Source organism: Miscanthus floridulus, chromosome 12 (genome assembly GCF_019320115.1).
Source record: "Miscanthus floridulus cultivar M001 chromosome 12, ASM1932011v1, whole genome shotgun sequence".
Lineage (NCBI taxonomy): Eukaryota > Viridiplantae > Streptophyta > Magnoliopsida > Poales > Poaceae > Miscanthus > Miscanthus floridulus.
The window spans coordinates 54,790,400-54,807,800 of record NC_089591.1 but is presented as its reverse complement, the minus strand read 5'-3'; the positions used below and the strand labels follow the sequence as shown (position 1 = coordinate 54,807,800).

General features: G+C 47.7%; 2 protein-coding genes across 2 annotated transcripts; both read left to right on the top strand.

The window, feature by feature from the left end:
* The first annotated feature begins 1,100 nt into the window (after positions 1-1,100).
* On the top strand, positions 1,101-5,978 carry LOC136495906 (probable pectin methyltransferase QUA3). The gene is made up of 8 exons (XM_066491696.1): positions 1,101-1,223; positions 2,190-2,324; positions 3,101-3,375; positions 3,457-3,847; positions 4,478-4,681; positions 4,764-4,974; positions 5,115-5,234; positions 5,547-5,978. Exons 1-7 carry the CDS (start codon positions 1,101-1,103, stop codon positions 5,150-5,152), a joined length of 1,377 nt encoding a protein of 458 aa, XP_066347793.1. The 3' UTR covers positions 5,153-5,234; positions 5,547-5,978.
* A 1,528-nt stretch (positions 5,979-7,506) lies between these two features.
* On the top strand, positions 7,507-11,442 carry LOC136496398 (inositol transporter 1-like). The gene is made up of 6 exons (XM_066492063.1): positions 7,507-7,798; positions 8,246-8,316; positions 8,404-8,739; positions 9,669-9,776; positions 9,856-10,041; positions 10,211-11,442. The coding sequence occupies exons 1-6, from the start codon at positions 7,654-7,656 to the stop codon at positions 10,883-10,885; spliced, it is 1,521 nt and encodes a 506-aa protein (XP_066348160.1). The 5' UTR covers positions 7,507-7,653; the 3' UTR covers positions 10,886-11,442.
* The last annotated feature ends 5,959 nt before the right edge of the window (positions 11,443-17,401 follow it).

Sequence of the window (17,401 nt, the reverse complement as noted above, 5' to 3'; positions counted from 1 at the left end):
ACACTCTGGGATTGAGCCCACAATTGCAGGCTCAACCGTGTTCTTTATCACAGCCAAACATTTCTTGTTGGCAGTGACCCACTTTCTATGCTCAAGCTCATAGGACATCTTCTGAGATGCAAAATCCCTCTCTCTAGCTGCCCAAGCGGCATCAGCCTCGTTTGTCTCTATCACCGGTGCCACAGGCTCAGTGGGATACGGTGAGGTGACTACTCAGTCCACCTCAGCCAAGATGAAGGCCAGGTCAATCTTTTTCTTCCACTCCGTGTAGTTATCACCTTTGAGAGTAGGGATCTATTTGATACAACCCATCAAGTTGTATTCGCCTAAAAACACAATTCATATAGAGTGAGAACACAAATAATAACGACAGTTGCATGCCTTGATTCCAACGTTGGTCAAAATTAAAAAATATAATTGTTTATACATTAAATCTACATCACTGTTGGGCAGAAATAAAAATAATGCATAAAATCATTAAAATTATGATATTGTTATTAACAACATTGGTCAGAAAATAACAACATCATAATCATGTCAAAATCTCTTTTTCTCCTATTAAATATCACATTGGTTCAAAATAACTGGAGAATAAATAATTTCTTTAGCAGCGGAAAACGTATACTCAATTTCTTGAATTTTACCCACAGGGAAAAATTACTTTTTCTATTTTCTTTGAGCTATTTTTTATTTTCTAGAAATAAGCAATTACTGGAAAATAAAAAAGAAAAAACTGATCTTGGTCCGGAACTCACACAGTGACCCAGCCCAGCTCTGCCCTTTCACTCGCGCGCGTGTGCGCTGCGCTGACCTAGGCCGCAACCTAGGCCTGGGCCGGCAAAGCAGCCCGGCGCGCTCACCCGCCTGGGCAGAGAGCGGCCTGTTGAAAACTCGCCGTCGGATCTCAACTGACGGTCGAGCGCAGGCTTTGTGGGATCAAAACCCGCTCGGCCGCGTCGACCGGAAAACCCTAGCCCCATTCCCCTTTCTCCTCTGCCTTTCTCTCTCAGCCGCGCGGCGCACCGAGCGAGCGAAGTAGTGGAGCGGGCAGTCATGGCGCCGTCGCCGGCCCCTTCGCCGGCGTGCGCGCTCCCCAGCGGATGAGCGCGCCGCCGTCGAGTGGCCTGGCCACGGCGCCCCCTTGGCCGAGCCCCGGCAAAATAGCTCCCCGGCTCGACCTTCTTCTCCCGCACCGGCGAAGGGTCAGCCCGGCGCACGGCGAGGTAGGTCCCTTTCCTCTTCTTTCCCGTCCCCTTCTTTTTTTGGATTTGGATTATGCTTCTCTTATCCGAACTGATGTTGGAGATTAGGGTTTATATCTAGGGTTAGGGTTTGGAATCTGACCCACTGTTCTTCTTCCCCAGAGGGTCTTCACGGGTTTAGGGTTCGGCTTTGATTCTCTTCTAGGCCGAATCCCTCTTCTTTTGTTCTTTTCTTCTCCTAGTTAGGGTTAGGGTTATGGAACCCCTTATGTCTACTCAGATCCGAAAGGATCTAATTCATTCTTTCCTTTTCTAATCGTTTCTAGCCCCTGCTGAGACCTAACCCTAACAAACCTTGCTCTGATGTCATTGTTAACACTTGTAGGATCGTCTAGGAGTAGATCCAGGGTGTTAAACATTTACCATATGAATCAAAGACCTAGAACACGTTCTAGACAGAGAGATAGAGACAGAGAAAGGATAGAGGAGGAACGTGTCAAACCTAACACCGCAGGGGATGATCCAGAAGCCGCCATCACGTTCGTCGGTGAAGTCTGCGCACGGACAGTGACATTCGGTGAAGACGATGTCGGTGATGGACGGTGGCAACCGGCGGTGAAGACCGGTGGCGGCGCAGTGTAGTGGTGGCGGTGACGCAGTCCGGTGGCGCGCGCGGCTAGTGGCTTCTCGTCACTGGCTGCGCGCCCTCTAGATCGGATTAGGGATTTCGGTGGGGAGCTCGGCTCAGGCGAACCTTGTGACTTGAGCCGCCGGCCTCCATCTTTATTTATTGCGCAGTGTGACAGGAGCCCTCCAGCTATGGTGGGCTGGGCGCCTCCGATCAGGACGCGGATCAAAGGCCTAACTGGGCCGTTGGGCCCAGTTTAGGATTAGAGATCAATCTAACAATGAGATAAAAAAACCTATAATTTAAAACAAAGAGCTTATAAATTTATCTTTAAACCAATCACAACTTTCACTTTCCAGGTCGTCCAAATAGACTCGACAATACTTGAAACGGATAATGATACGAGGCCAATGATTGCTGATGCTTCTCAGCCTGTTCGGTTGGCTGGTTCGTATCGTTGCTGGTTTGTGAAGAAGTACTGCTGGCTGATTTATGTAAGAGAAAAATAATATTTCGATTAAAAATTTACGATCATTTACGACGAGCCACGGCCAAACGAACGATATTTCTATACCAGTGCCTCGCTTCCAATTTAGAGCCAGCTGGCCAACTGGCGAACACGACCGATGGCGCACGAACCAACACATCAAACTGTCGATGAGGCGATGACCGACGGCGCACGAACCAACAGGAGGTTGGATGACGGTGACGCGAGACAAAAGGAAGGACTACGGGGTTCGTGCCGGTTGGCTGCTGCCTTGCTGGCACTTGCCCGTCGCTGGCTCGTCCATCTGACGAGGGCAAATGGGGCGCATCCGTCCATCAAGATGGTTCTAGACTTCCAGCAGGTAGTGTTTTCTTTCGCATAGAAACTTCTGAGTCCTGACACGCCAAAAGCACGTACAAACGGGTACCAGGTGAGCTGCCGTGAGGACCCAACGAACTGTCATCGCAATAAGGCCGCTCTCCGATCACCGTAATTTGTACAGACATTAATTGTAGGGAAAATGGTGTTTTTGCCCCTGTTCAGAGGTTCAATTGTGATTTTACCCCTGTTTTTTTAACTTTGTGATTTTACCCCTGTTATTTTGAAACGAAGGAGCCGTTTGCCCCTGGTTTGGATGTCCGTTATTTAGAGACTGATTAAACAATTAAAAAAAAAACAAAACACATAAAATCAAATGCGAAATGACTGAAATGCCCCTTCCTCTTCGTTCTTATCCGCTCGTTCTCTTCATTCATTGCTATCCGCTCGCGACTGACGCGAAAGCTCCGTGCGGACAGAAGACCGGCGGCCGAGCACCGTCGCGGCCGCGCGCCCCTGCGCCCGCCGGCCACGGCGCTCCAGCAACCCCGCGCCCACGCGACGGCGGCCCTCGGCGACCTCGCCCGCCGGTCATGGCGCTCCGGCAACCCCGCATCGGCGCGAGATCCTGAGCTCCGTCGCTTCTCCGGCACGCCTCCCTCGCCCGGATCTGGGCCGCGCGCGCGATATCCTGAGCTCCGGGTTGGAGAGCTCCCGTGCTCCGGGTGGGAATTTCTTCGGTCGGTTGATGCGTGTTGGTTGCGCTGAACTAGTGCTGATTCGCGCTTAACTGGTCTGCTGGTTGAGTGGCAGCTCAGGTGACGGCGATGGAGCCCGCGGTGGCTACAGCGGGTGAAGGGCAGCGGTTCAAGCGGATGGCAGTGGTCGTTCCTCGACGTCGTCTGGGGGGTCTTCCTCATCGCCGTGGTCGTCTTCCTCGCGCTCGTCTTCACGCTGCGCCGCGGGGACCCCGTCCTAACCGCCGCCTCCGTCGCCCGCGCCGGCGGCAGCGGCGGCGCGGTGCCGCCGTGCGCCGTCTCGGAGGTGGACCTCCTCCCCTGCGAGGACCCGCGACGCAGCTCCCGCCTCAGCCGCGAGATGAACTACTACCGCGAGCGCCACTGCCCGGCTCGTGGCGAGGCGATCGCGTGCCTTGTGCCGCCGCCCCGAGGCTACCGCGTTCCCGTGCCCTGGCCCGAGAGCCTCCACAAGGTGCATGTTGTCGGCATTGGCCTTTGACACTCAGAACTTATCGCTGGTTAATTACGTCACTCTTTGGAGGCTCGGATGCTAGCATAGAACTTGGTTTGATCTGAGGCATCTGCCGCTAGATGTCTATTTAGGTTTGAGTTATGTGCATTGTAGAGCCTGATTCGTTCAGCGAAGCTTAGACTGGCTTGGTTTTGTAGTTGTAGCTTCGTGCTAGTGTATGATTGACTTCTGCATCTAGCTGCCAGTAGTCAACGCTCATGGTTTTCTGATTCTATACATGTCAGAAATGGACTTCCTGGCATGCACTTATGAATTGTGTTTTCTGGATTATTTTTGTTTATTTTTAGGGTAGGATGTAGGAGGTGAAATACGTGCTCTCAGTTGTGGTGACAGTTTGTAGGAAAGCAAGTGATCAGACATTCGTCTTAGTGTACATGATAGCCTAGGTATCAGAATGTTTGGTATTGCGATGGTAATATGACCTTACACTGGGGGCACATAATCACTTAGGTAATTTCAGTTCTGTCAATTAGTGGGTGTTTTTGTTTCATGTGTTTATCCTAGGATGCAGATTAAATTTTCATCTGTTCGATTGATATTTGTTGACCATGGTTATTGCTCACCTTTCAGATCTGGCATGATAACATGCCTTATGGTAAGATTGCTGAAAGAAAAGGTCATCAAGGGTGGATGAAGCATGAAGGTTCGCACTTCATTTTTCCTGGTGGTGGGACTATGTTCCCTGACGGAGCTGAACAATATATTGAAAAGCTTAGCCAGTATGTTCCACTGAAAACTGGTGTCGTCAGGACAGGTCTTGATATGGGATGCGGGGTAATATGTTAATCTAAACTTGGGAAGGCTCTCGGTTTACTTTTAAGGAAATTCGGGCATAATGATCTTTTCCTCTCTGAAGGTTGCCAGCTTAGGTGGATTTTTGCTTAAGGAGAATATCATGACACTTTCATTTGCACCAAGAGATTCGCATAAGTCTCAAATACAATTTGCCTTGGAGAGAGGAATTCCAGCATTTCTTTTGATGTTGGGCACACGCCGTCTTCCTTTTCCAGCACAGTCCTTTGATTTTGTCCATTGTTCCCGGTGTTTGATACCTTTTACTGCCTATAGTAAGTAATTTCCTTCTGCATTCCATAAGCTGCATGGACATGTACACACACTTTTCTACCAGCCTCTTACTTGTAGACATTGGCAGATGGATCTTACTTGATTGAAGCTGACCGTTTGATATTCTTGCTCTGTGTCACAGAATTGCAGCTTTGCAACGCTAAGGCATTCCAAGCCTGAAGATGCTACCGAAGATGATACGCCAAGCACCTCAGGGAGGCAAATATATGAAACCGAATCATCTGCTTCATCTTCAAAAGTGGTAAGGGCATCCTCCCTGGATTTCTGTACTGGATAGATTTGTCCTTTGCTTCCCAGGTTTTCTGTTGTGCTGGCCTATAATCTGCAATTAATCTTAGTGCTTTTATAGTGGGCTATTCACATTGGATAAGAACTATTTCATGCTTGATTCTTAAGTATTTTTTGTCTGTGATCCTTCGCGTCCAATCACTTTTAGTATCTTTTCCATCGCTTTCTGATTTCCTTTGCTTCCCGTGCAAACAATTTCTTTCAATGGAGCTATAATACTGGTTGAAGACTGGTAAAATCATTTTATACCTGCGTACCGTGGCAGGCGGCGGCTCTCATCCGGTCCTCGTCCTTCCAAATCTCGGAGGCCGGCGGGCCGCTGCGGCGCGGTGCCGCGTTGGGCGGCCGGCAGCGGGTGGCTAGTTGCGCTGCGCGCCTGCGCCTGGCCGCTGGCCCACGTGCGGCTGGTCAGGGCGTCCGGCGTCAGGCTGGACTGCGGGGTCGGACGACAGCAACATGCAGCAGGAATATTCCATTTTTTTCAGTTTACATCTTATGGCCAGCATTGCAGAAGGAAAGAAATACTTCTGTGTGGTTTTAGGGCTTGTAGTGTTACATGAACCAACTTGTATGGTAGTTATTTTTGCTGAAAAAACATGTACTTATGACATTCCTATGTGGTAAGGCACTAAGGTTATCAGTGCATGCATCTACTTATACAGTTTGTTAACCGATGTTCTACATGCGTTCTTATAAATTGAAGATTTTTTGTCCCACACAAAAGATTATATCGAAATATTTCTTATGGCGTTACATCTGTCATCATTATAAACCTTTTGGTCCCAAAATTTTGAATATTTATTAATATTAAATCTGAGTTCAAATAATTGTAAGTTGTGTCAAATATGTTTGACCAAATTTAATCAATTGTCAGCATACAATAAAAAAGTATAATTCTAAATCAGGGTAAAATCACAATTAGGCATAACAAACAGGGGCAAAATCGCATGGGCATTCATGTCCTTTTGTACAAAGTTTAACACCGTTAGGGGTGGATGACGGAGCAGGGGCAAACTGGTGCTTCGTGAATGGCACAGTAGGGGTAAATTCACAAAGTCAAAAAAACAGGGGCAAAATCACAATTTCGATACAAAACAAGGGTACAAACGCAAGAGCCCCTTAATTGTACTATCATCTAAACATTTTAAAAACGTGGCAAGGTAGTTATTAAAAAAAGAGTAAAAATCATAGAAATCGGGTTTAAGTTAGAAACCATATCTACACGAGGTCCAAAACATGCGTCCAATTCGTTTTGGCTTGTTTGACTGATAAGCCATGACTGAAAGTACTTTTGGCTGATTTGATGTGAGAGAAAAATATTGTTCGTTGACTGAAAAGTATGGTTTATAAACCAAACAAACCGAAGCGAACAAGGTGATGAAGGAATGTGATTGGTAGAGAATAGAGAAAGAATATATACGATTGAATAAAAAAATATTCTATAGAAACTATTTATTAAGACCATGATTTTTATATATAGTGTTTAAAGAAATTAATAGGTATAGAAATTGCATATTTTTAGCTAATTCACTGCGTAGTAAATTATTACCACCATCGAATGAAAGGTTCAGGCAAGGGCCAAGCGAGGAAGAGGAATTAGCATGCTCGTGTGCCCGCAAGTTTTACTCGGTTTAATGCACTACCCCTTATTTTTACCAGCATATATACGCACGAGCAAACCATGCTCAAAGGTGCTGTTTAGTTTTTAAAATTTTACAAAAATTTTTAAGATTTTCTGTCACATCAATACCATTTCAAAAAAAAAAATTCGTCAACTAACCAAGGTGGAAGTTGATTGAGCAATCTGCCCTCCTCCGATTTTCACGGAGGGAAATCACCGCAATTTTTCAAGTCCAGGTTGATTGAGGGATGACAAAGGATACTTGAAATCATTGCAGACTTGCAAGCTTGCCTCTCCCCCGATCGGCCGATGGTATTGCTTGGAGAAAAAAATATCTCTACAAAAATACGGCCAAGCGAACAGCTCGCATATCCACCCACCTACTACTACCCTGTACCCAGCCGTATGAACAAAATCCTCCTATTTAAGACGGGCGTCGTTGCTTCACATACTGGTCTCTCCTCGGTCCAAAAGTCTCTGCAATCTCCACCCTGGTTCCGAGCCGGTTCCAGAATTTTCTCCCATAATCCAGCGTGTCCTCGTTTCGGGCCGGCGGTTCCGCCGTTCCATTGCTTTTGATTTCGGAGTGGGGGGAGCTTACATCTTGCTGGATAAAGATTGGATTTTGAGCGATTTGGGGTCGCTTGCCTGATTCGCCCCCCTGCGAGGTAGGGGCGGGCCGGGGCGGGGGAATTGGATTTCGGGGGAAGTTTTGGTGGTTTGATTGAGATTCGGCTTGGCCGGAGCCGGAATGACGATCGACATGTCCATGCCCGGGAGCTCCGGGCTCCTGAACGCTGCGAGGAAGAGGGACATGAAGTTCTTCAGCAACCCCTACGTGCTTGCGCTCACGGGCGCTGCAGGAATTGGTGGATTCCTCTTTGGCTACGATACAGGTATATACAACTTATGCTTGAGCAATCGATGGCATTAGCGGCTCTCAGGGGCCCCTCTTGCTAGAAATCCTAAAGTTCTAATTGTAGGATATGGCAGCTTTCTGGCTGGTTAGGAGTAGGGCTTGATTTTGGGTCATTTGATATGAAAAAAATGGAAGGGAGTCTTTTCTAGGATTATTCGATTGAATTTGATGCTTTAGTCTTTTCTTTAGTTATTATGATAGATTGAGTCTGATGCATTGAATTCAACACATTATGAAAATCAGACATCGTGCAGAATAATTTGCACTCCTTTCGGCTGTTGTGCAATGGTACTTTTGCACAGGACCTGAAGTTAATATTTGCATGCGTTTTTTTCCCCAACGCCCCTTTTTCTTAGGGCTTATGAAATTCGACTGAAATACCAATATAATTTTGCACCTGTAGCTGAGAAATTTCACTTGTCAGGTGTCATATCTGGAGCCCTTCTGTATATCCGCGATGATTTTCCAGCGGTCAGGGACAATTACTTCTTACAGGTTCAGTCTAGTCTGCTGATAACTAGTTGTCTCAATATGGCACACTCTGTGCATGTACTGAGTGTCTGGGTTTGGTTTCTTCCTCAGGAAACGATTGTTAGCATGGCCTTAGTCGGAGCTATGCTTGGAGCTGCTGGGGGTGGTTGGATCAATGATGCATACGGTCGCAAGAAGTCTACTCTTCTTGCTGATATGATGTTTGCTCTTGGCTCACTTGTCATGTGCGCTGCTTCTGGTCCTTACATTCTAATTATCGGAAGGCTCCTTGTTGGTTTGGGTGTGGGTGTTGCATCAGTCACGGCACCGGTGTACATTGCTGAAGCTGCTCCTTCAGAAATCAGGGGAGGTTTGGTGTCAACTAATGTACTCATGATTACCGGAGGCCAATTCTTCTCCTATCTTATCAATCTCGGCTTTACTGAGGTAATACTCAATCTCCACTTAGGACCCTTGAAATTGTTCTCAGCCTAAGCCCCTCTCACTTAGACAACTAGAAATTAGGGGATCTTGCATCTTATATGTAAAGCTCAAAGCAACTATGTTTTGTTTCAGTTGAATTGAAAGATCTATCTATCTTGATTAGTAAATGTGACTGCATCGCATACAATCTCATGAGAACTATGAAGAAAAGCTGCATCTCATGAGAAATATTTTCAGCATCAGTGACATTGAAAAGTTTGTGTTCTTTTTTTTCATATATATATTTTTACATGGCTCTAACATCCTTGTTGGTTCTAGTTAATTGCGTAACACTCTTTACTGTCAATGAACTAAGAGTCGGCCTTCCCCTGCCAGCAGCAACGGATGTATTACTGAAGAGGCATTGCTTGGTGCGTACCAACTTTGATGTTGGTGGAATGCTTGATCTCTCTGCTCTTGAGAGTTCGCTGAAGTAGCTGCTTCTTTGGTTTGCATTCCTGTCAAATGCACATTTTAGCACTGCTTGGCTCTCATCCTCTACTGTTCTTGACCAATAGCAAAAGCCTGGCACAATAGTGATTTTCTATTCCACTCTCTGTTCATGAATTCCTACATGTTTATGATTAAAATTGATGACAAATTTGATTTGCATGGGTTTTATTGTACTGGAAATTTGATGTGAAACATTAAGATTTCAGAACAATGGCCAAGAGGAATAGAACTCTTATATTGGACACTATTATGCTTTGCCACTTTAAGTGGCATATATAATGTGATCTGGTCACTATAATTAAGTAAAATAAAATGTTTCTGTTAAAGGGAAAAGAAAAGGGGAATGCCAACCTCTTTTGTCAAGAGACTTCCGCCGGAGTTACTCCTAAGCTGTACTACTTTGTTGTATTAATTACTAATATGCATGCTACATGGAACAGGTTCCTGGAACATGGCGCTGGATGCTTGGTGTTGCTGCTGTCCCTGCCATTGTACAGTTTGTGCTGATGCTTTTTCTGCCAGAATCTCCCCGTTGGCTTTACTGGAAGGTTATTGCCTTTTGGTCCAGTTATGCATTGTCTCCTTTGATATGATATATCCTATTCTTAACTTAGTTTTTTATCCCAGGATGAGAAGGCAAAAGCTATTGCTGTCCTCGAGAAGATCTACGACTCTGATCGTTTGGAGGAAGAGGTGGAGCTGCTTGCTTCATCCTCCATGCATGAATTCCAGTCCAACAATACTGGAAGCTATTTGGATGTCTTCAAGTTGAAAGAATTGAGGCTAGCTTTCTTTGCTGGGGCTGGTCTTCAGGTATGTTCAGCCTCTCTGGCTTACTGTTTTAGTCATGCTCTATTTTCTTTCAGTTGTCAGTGAAGCAGATATTCCATTTCGCTACAAGTTCTGTATCTAGATTCAGTTGATGCACCGAGCAGGCAACTGGGTGCCACCTTTTCTAATTTAGGCTCATCAAACCATGCAGGCCTTCCAGCAATTTACTGGGATCAACACCGTCATGTATTACAGTCCCACAATAGTTCAGATGGCCGGTTTCTCTTCCAACAGGCTGGCCTTGCTTCTTTCCCTCATCGTCGCTGCCATGAATGCTGCTGGAACCATTGTTGGAATCTACCTAATCGACCGTTGCGGTCGCCGCCGCCTGGCCCTTACAAGCTTGTCTGGGGTCGTGATCTCCCTTGTCATCCTTGCCTTGGCCTTCATACTGCAGTCATCATCCGGCCTCTGCACGAGTGTCGCTAATGGTACATGCCAAGGCGCGCTAGGCTGGTTTGCGGTGGCCGGCCTTGCTCTGTACATCGCCTTCTTCTCTCCAGGCATGGGGACTGTCCCTTGGGCTGTGAACTCGGAAATCTACCCTGAGGCATACCGTGGAATGTGCGGTGGCATGTCGGCCACTGTCAACTGGATCTCTAACCTCATCGTGGCACAGACGTTCCTGTCGATCATGGGGCTGGTCGGGACTGGCCCGACCTTCCTGATCATTGCCGGGATCGCGGTGCTGGCCTTCATCTTCGTGGCCATGTATGTGCCGGAGACGAAGGGCTTGAGCTTTGATCAGGTGGAGCAGATGTGGAAGGAGAGAGCGTGGGGGGACAGTGGCAACTGCCAGAGCCTTTTGGGTGCTGCTGTGCCATAGGCTACCTGTCAGCACTCAGCACTGATCAAACCAGGACACTTCTAAGATGGCCTGTCCGGCAGCAATGGCGGCGACACTTTTAAGATGGCCGCGTTGCGCTTGATCGCCTCCGTCCTAGTATAGTTGGAAGAAAGTACATACGAAATTGGAGATGCAGATCCAAACTGTTCTATGTGGTGGTGCTTATATTGGTTGCCTGATTGTACGTGTTGTCGTCGTGGAGAATGTTCAGTGCGAGTAAAAGTATCAGGTCGTACCGTGATGTCAAAACTGTTATGCCAAAAGGCCTGTTGTATGACCCAGATGGGTGATTTATAATTATTTGTACAGTTTCCGGAATAATGTCCTGGAGAGACAGTAGGGCAGTTGGGCAGGCGCTGTTTTTTTTTTGTGTTGTCTTGGCCAAGTGCCCAAGTGAGTAGTGGGTCGGTCTTTGTATTGGATTGGAGTTGTCTGGGCTGATATATGACACACTCCGATTGGGAAAAAAAACTAGACAAACACTTGATTTTTTCTGTATTCTCATCATATATTTTGCGGTAAAACTTTTGCCTCACTTTCAATGTCCTGGAGAGACAAAATGGAATTGTTTTTTTTTTTTGTAGATAAATGGAGTAAAAGAGCTGCATTGTCTCTGCCGGTATCTTGTCGAGTCAGCTCATCGGCTCCCCGGCACTGGTCGTCGGTATTGGTAGATGGCACTGAACCGCTGGAGATTGGAGAATGCGCAGGCAAAGCCGGGGGTCGGCAGGCCGGGCAGTGGTGGACAGGTGGTGGGCCGGTGGCCACCCTCCGGGCTCCGGCCCGCCGAGGCGTCGTCTTCAGGTGCGATTAAGTTGTTAACAAACCCCGGTGGCCCGGTGCGCTTTTAAAAAAAAGTTCCAGCGCGCGCAACAGGATTGCACAGGTCTTTTTGAAGGAAGTCGTTAATCGTCCTAGAGCCATGATTTGAGGGCTATTTAAAGCTTAGGTAAAAAATCTAACCATCCAAATCCAAAAGTAGGGAAAGGAAGCTCTCGTATCATTCAAAAGTAGGCTTTCCTGAAGGCTTCTTCATAAAAATATGAACTCCCTTTGGCAATTTGGGTTTCCAGTGGCAGAAATTTTGTTCGGAAACAAGTTCATCAGCGTTCTCCTTTGATTTTATGCAACTCTGCTGTCGTGTGACAACAGAAGATGGTACGATGATGTGCAGCTTGAAAGGACTTTCTGCCGGCGATCTCCGTTCCCTGCAGCCCTACAACCTGGACCAGTTATACGCGATTCGCCATTTTTCTTGTCTTTTGTATACATTGCAGTGCAGGCCGGCAGGCTCTCGCTGCCGAGGGCGATGCAAGCTACACGAAAAGCTTGTCTGCCTCGATGCCTCCGACTGCGTTTGCCACCGATGCCAATTCTTTGTCAGTTTTCGTCATCTCGTCCGCGCAGACTCCATTTCTGCAACTATTCAGCCCCTTATAAACCCCTACTTATAGCGACATGAATACTCCACCAATGAATACATACAATTGAATGTGTCGCTAGATTGCAGGCGCTTTTGATTCCCATTATCGAAGGCCGAAGCCATGGCTGAGAATCTACTGAGCTCTGCCGCTTCTGCCGTGACCGGCGAGCTCACAAGAGTACTGTTCTCCGGACTCATGGGGAAGCTGCGGAGGCCGCGGCTGCCGACAAGAAGCTGCGGCGGCTGGACATGCTGCTCATCAAGATCAACAGCGCGGTCGAGGCGTCGGAGAAGCACGCCATCGAGAACGCCTCGCTGGTCAAGTGGCGCGACAGGCTGAAGGAGGCCGCCGCGGAGGGCGGCGAGGTGCTCGCCAGCTTCAGGCAGCGAGAAACGGAAGCTGCTGCTCCAGCTCAAGCCACCGGCGACGGCGACGACGCCCAGGCCCAGCAGCATCAGCAAGATTCATCTTCTTCCTCCTCGTCTACCGCTTCGGCTACGGCCACAAAGACGCTCCTCTTCTCAAGCGAAGAGGACATGGAGAGGCTGAACTACGCGGTGGAGAGACTGGAGGACCTCTCCTGCGACATCAGTATCTTCATAAAGCTGCTTAAACTCGAGATCTTGGCACCGGCACCGGCGCTGACATTCGCAGAAGATATTGGGTTTAAGAGGTTGCGATCGAGTCCCGCGCGCAGCAGTACCGGGGACTATCCACCATCGTTTAAAACATCCGACTCCAAAATGTGTGCACTGCCTGAGCCCGCAGGGGCAGGGCAGATACAGATGGGTCCGACGGCGGTCGCAGCGGCTCAGGCGGCGGGAGAAGGGAGCACGCTCTTGGGCAGGCTCGAGGAAGCGGTCTCTAAGATCTGCAGGATCGTCGAGCTGGCCGACGGCCGCGACCTGAGCGGTTACGAATGGCTGGCGTATTGGGCTTACATCCTCAGGGAGGCAAGTGTCAAGGCTGAGCCGTCCTTGGCGCCATCAGCACCGTCGCTGTCGCCGTCGACGAGGTCGAGGTGGCACGGTGTGACGATCAGGAGGACTTTGAACTTGGCAGGTTCGTGCGTAACATGGAGAGCTTGGCTAGGGAAGCGGATTCTTTCAGCGACTTGGCATGCCTGTGCCCGACTGCCCGTTGTACTAGCTAGCTAGCACGGTTGGCATGCTGGTGTCCTCGTCATAATATCGTCGTTGCAGATCGGGTGTCTGGCACTGGCAGAATTAGGATCGGGAGTATGTATCAATGTTTGTTTGCTGCAGTGTGATCGAGGTATACCCGATGATAGTTAGAAGTTAGGCTGCAGCTCACTGTGTTCAGCGATATAGATATGGTAGAGGACATTGACGGACGACAGAGCACCTCTGGTGTGCTCGTCTTTCTCGGGTCGGTCCCAATTTCATGGTTGTCGCTGAAACAGAAGGTGATGGCGCTATCTACGTGCGAGATAGAGTACGTAGCGGCGGCCACAGTGGCGTGCCAAGTTGTGTGGCTACGCCGGCTGCTGGGCGAGCTGACCGGCGTGGAAGCTCACCCACCAGCATTGATGGTGGACAACCAGCCCGTCATCGCCCTCACGAAGAATCCGATTCTGCACGACTGGAGCAAACACATCGACGTGAAGTTCCACTTCCTCAGGGACTGTGTCGATGGAGGGCAGATCGTCATCGAGTTCGTCGAAACTGGTCGGCAACTCGCGGATGTCCTCACCAAGCCGCTCGGACGTCTTCGACTAACGGAGCTGAAGAAGATGATCGGCATAGAGAGGTACAAAGGATAGCAACAGGTTTAGGGAAAGAATTGTTAGAATAAACTACTGTTTTTTTGTGTAAACACACAGCAAGGGGAAGATGACGCCGAAAAGGCTCCCTGCTGTGATACTGTAGCCGCTGCAGGTGCAGACGCTAAACTGCTCACCTGCGGCACTGTAGCCACATGCAGTGGCTGACGTAGAGTCAGCCCTGCTGTGTTACCTAGTATCTGTTACAGCATATGCGTTGTACTAGGACTAGATATATAGAATTGTATAAATAGACATACACGGCAACTCAGTAAATAGAGTTCAGATTTGTCATCTCCCATACAGGGTCTCGACCAACGTTGGTGTCTTGTATTGTGTGTGCATACTCTGTTCTCCCTCTTCTTCAACCTCTAGCCATAGTGTGTGAATATGAACAACGCTTGTTTATGATTGACTTAGCTAGTGGATGCTTGGCAACACTAGCGGGTGCTCGATAAGACTGATGAGTGGTTCACTTACCTGAGGCGGTGATCCTGTAGACCAACACTAGCTAGCTAGCACGGTTGGCATGCTGGTGTCTTCGTCATAATATCGTCCTTGCAGATCGGGTGTCTGGCACTGGCAGAATTAGGATCGTGAGTATGTACGAATGTTTGTTTGCTGCAGGATGTTCGTCATAATATCGTAGTTAGAAGTTAGAACAGAGCATGTTCATCGTGACCCCTGTGTCTGACAATGGGGAGTTGTGATTGTTAAACATCACCTCCTATATATCTGAATGCTCGGTTTGGATCTCATTTCTAGTAACAAAATCTGAACTTTAGACGATGAATGTAGAATCTGGATGTCCGTTTCGACACATCCTTCCGCGTAGGTCAACAGGAAAAGGCCGCCGCCGTCCTTAGATCGTTCTCACCGTCGTCGTGCCTCCACCTCGTGCCCCTCTCTTTCTTCCGGGGACCATCTCTTTAATTTCTAGTAGTTTTTTTTCAGCTACTTAGGGTTTAGTTCAAATAGATCTTTCAGCAAAATCAGATGATTTTTGATTGGGACTGTGTTACTATGATGACTTCGATGATTGCCACGACAAGATCGTCATTGCAAGCGTTGATTTCATCACCAGGCGGCCAAGTTGTGGCCATTAGAGAGGGGTGCTTTTAGGTGCCCCCAACGAACACAGCTTCTTGGGGTCATCGATCTCATCATCGTTGGTCACGGAGAGGAATAAAGGTTTAAAGGTGATGAATCCGCCTCATATGCTCCTTCCGACGATGCAACTTTCGATATTCTTTTATCGATTCTGATGCATTTTGGACTCGTTCCGAAGTGTTGACTTTTGCGACGTGTCCAATATTTTAGGGCTGGTTGTTGGATTCGACTAGGACTGTATTTTGGCTCCGACATTCAAGGGATGTCATTGGGAAAGAAGAAGATGGAAGAATATGCCTAGAATATTGTGTATTTTTTATTTTAGATTTTGTCATATATAATTTGGGATGTACTGTGACAAATTTTAATATAATCCTTCTTTCCTTAAAAAAAATGTAGAACAGTGAAAAATCTTCGAATAAGTTTTCTTAAGAGTATCATGCTCATGCCTTGCGCGATCCTTGTTCGGCGTGCGCAGGTACTGGTAGCGGCGTGCGCACTACCAGCTATTAGCAGCGCACGGAGGATTATCCACGTGCGATGTGTAATTAATAAACTGATGGCCCGACGCGTGAGCTGGTGCACATGGTTGCGGCAGAAGCGGCACTGACATCTGCGATACATGCACAAACAGCCCAACCTATTTTCCTGCCCGCTGACGTTAAATAAATAAAACTTTCTATATCTAGGTTTTCATCTTGCATATCAAAAACTTTTGAATCACTCTACGAAACTTTCTATGTTTCAGCTGTTTAAGTCTTATATTGCAGCAAGTTGTTCAATGTTGCAAGTTGTAAATGTTTTATTCGAGCGTTTTATGTTCTTCGGCCGGAGGCGAGCCAGGGGCGATGGACGAGGGTGCTGTGGTCAGGGGCCGCTAGGGCATGCTCGTCGCGCGCGTGGGGCGGTACGAAGGCGGACGCGGCAGGCTACGGGGCGAGCTAGGGGTGTGCAACACGCTGAAGGGCTAACGGATCGGGGCGTTGGGGGCCGGCGGACCGGGGTGCTGCATTCGAGGGGACGTGCTCGTCTGCGCGTGAGGCGGAGACAAAGACGGATGTAAGTGGGCTAAGCGGACGTCCGGATGCGCGCGGTGTGTCGGACGTTCAGGCGCTAGCCGTTTAGGAAACCAACTGGCCTAATAGTTCCAACTACACCGTTGAGCGTTGATAGACCGAGAGTCCGAGACGCCCGGCAGCGATGGGGACATCAGGTTAACTTCAGAGTCACGGGCGATGATTCCTTGCGTGATCTCCTCGACGAGCGTGGGCTTCCTTCGGCTCCCACCTGCCACATTGGACCTGATGACCGCTGACATGGATGCCACTTCGAGTTAGATTAGCAGCGAAATCCACTTTTCACCACAGTTGTGCGGATGCTGGAACCTCATGTTTAATTTCTGTTAGAAGAAGAAAATGATATAATCTTTGTGATCTTCTGACGTGACAGAAAATCAGATTCGGTGTTGCTTGATACACCGTGCAAATTATGGAGTCAAATGCTTCATCAAATGAAACAGTGGCAAAATCCATGGCCACGGCTAATGAATCGAGGACTGTGCACCAAAAGGTTAGTGTGGTTCCACCAACCAATAAGGCAATAATCCTGGGGTGTAAGGCTCTTTCAAACCAAACGTGCAGCACATCACCTCAATACTTTATTAATTAATCGTACGTCCCTTAGTTCTATCGATCCTGCTTAATTAAATACTAAATTCGTTCTAAATTATAGTTCGATTGACCCCAAGTTTGACTTCTCGTTTTATTCAAAATTTTGTGTAAAATATCACTTCTTTTGTTGTGGCTTACTTTATTAACAAAAATTCTTCAAGAATGACTTAAATTTGACTATGTTTGCACAAATCATTTGAATAAGACGAGTGGTCAAACTTGAAGTCGAAAAAATCAAACGAATTATAATTTGGAACCGCGGGGTACCAAATATTAGCTCTTATTAAAAAGAGCAAGGAGCTGAGATACTAACCCAACCGCGCACAACCAGTCACATGGAGATTGTACAAGTTTATTACTTGAAAAGTTAGTGGTAATGAGATCGGTGAGCCAGCCACAACCACGGTTGGACTTGGCAGCCTGTTCGTTTGGTTGTGGCTTGTCGTAAACGATCATAAATTTCTAGCTGGAACAGTATTTTTCTCTTACACAAACCAGCCAGCAGTAC

Excerpts from the sequence above, each read along its gene's own strand:
- LOC136496398 (XM_066492063.1), top strand. The coding sequence starts at position 7,654 with ATGACGATCGACATGTCCATGCCCGGGAGCTCCGGGCTCCTGAACGCT. Across the intron at positions 9,777-9,855 it reads CCCGTTGGCTTTACTGGAAG|GATGAGAAGGCAAAAGCTAT; the intron begins GTTATTGCCTTT and ends TTTTTATCCCAG. Across the intron at positions 10,042-10,210 it reads TTGCTGGGGCTGGTCTTCAG|GCCTTCCAGCAATTTACTGG; the intron begins GTATGTTCAGCC and ends CAAACCATGCAG.
- LOC136495906 (XM_066491696.1), top strand. The coding sequence starts at position 1,101 with ATGAGCGCGCCGCCGTCGAGTGGCCTGGCCACGGCGCCCCCTTGGCCG. Across the intron at positions 3,848-4,477 it reads GGCCCGAGAGCCTCCACAAG|ATCTGGCATGATAACATGCC; the intron begins GTGCATGTTGTC and ends CTCACCTTTCAG. Across the intron at positions 4,975-5,114 it reads GATACCTTTTACTGCCTATA|AATTGCAGCTTTGCAACGCT; the intron begins GTAAGTAATTTC and ends TCTGTGTCACAG.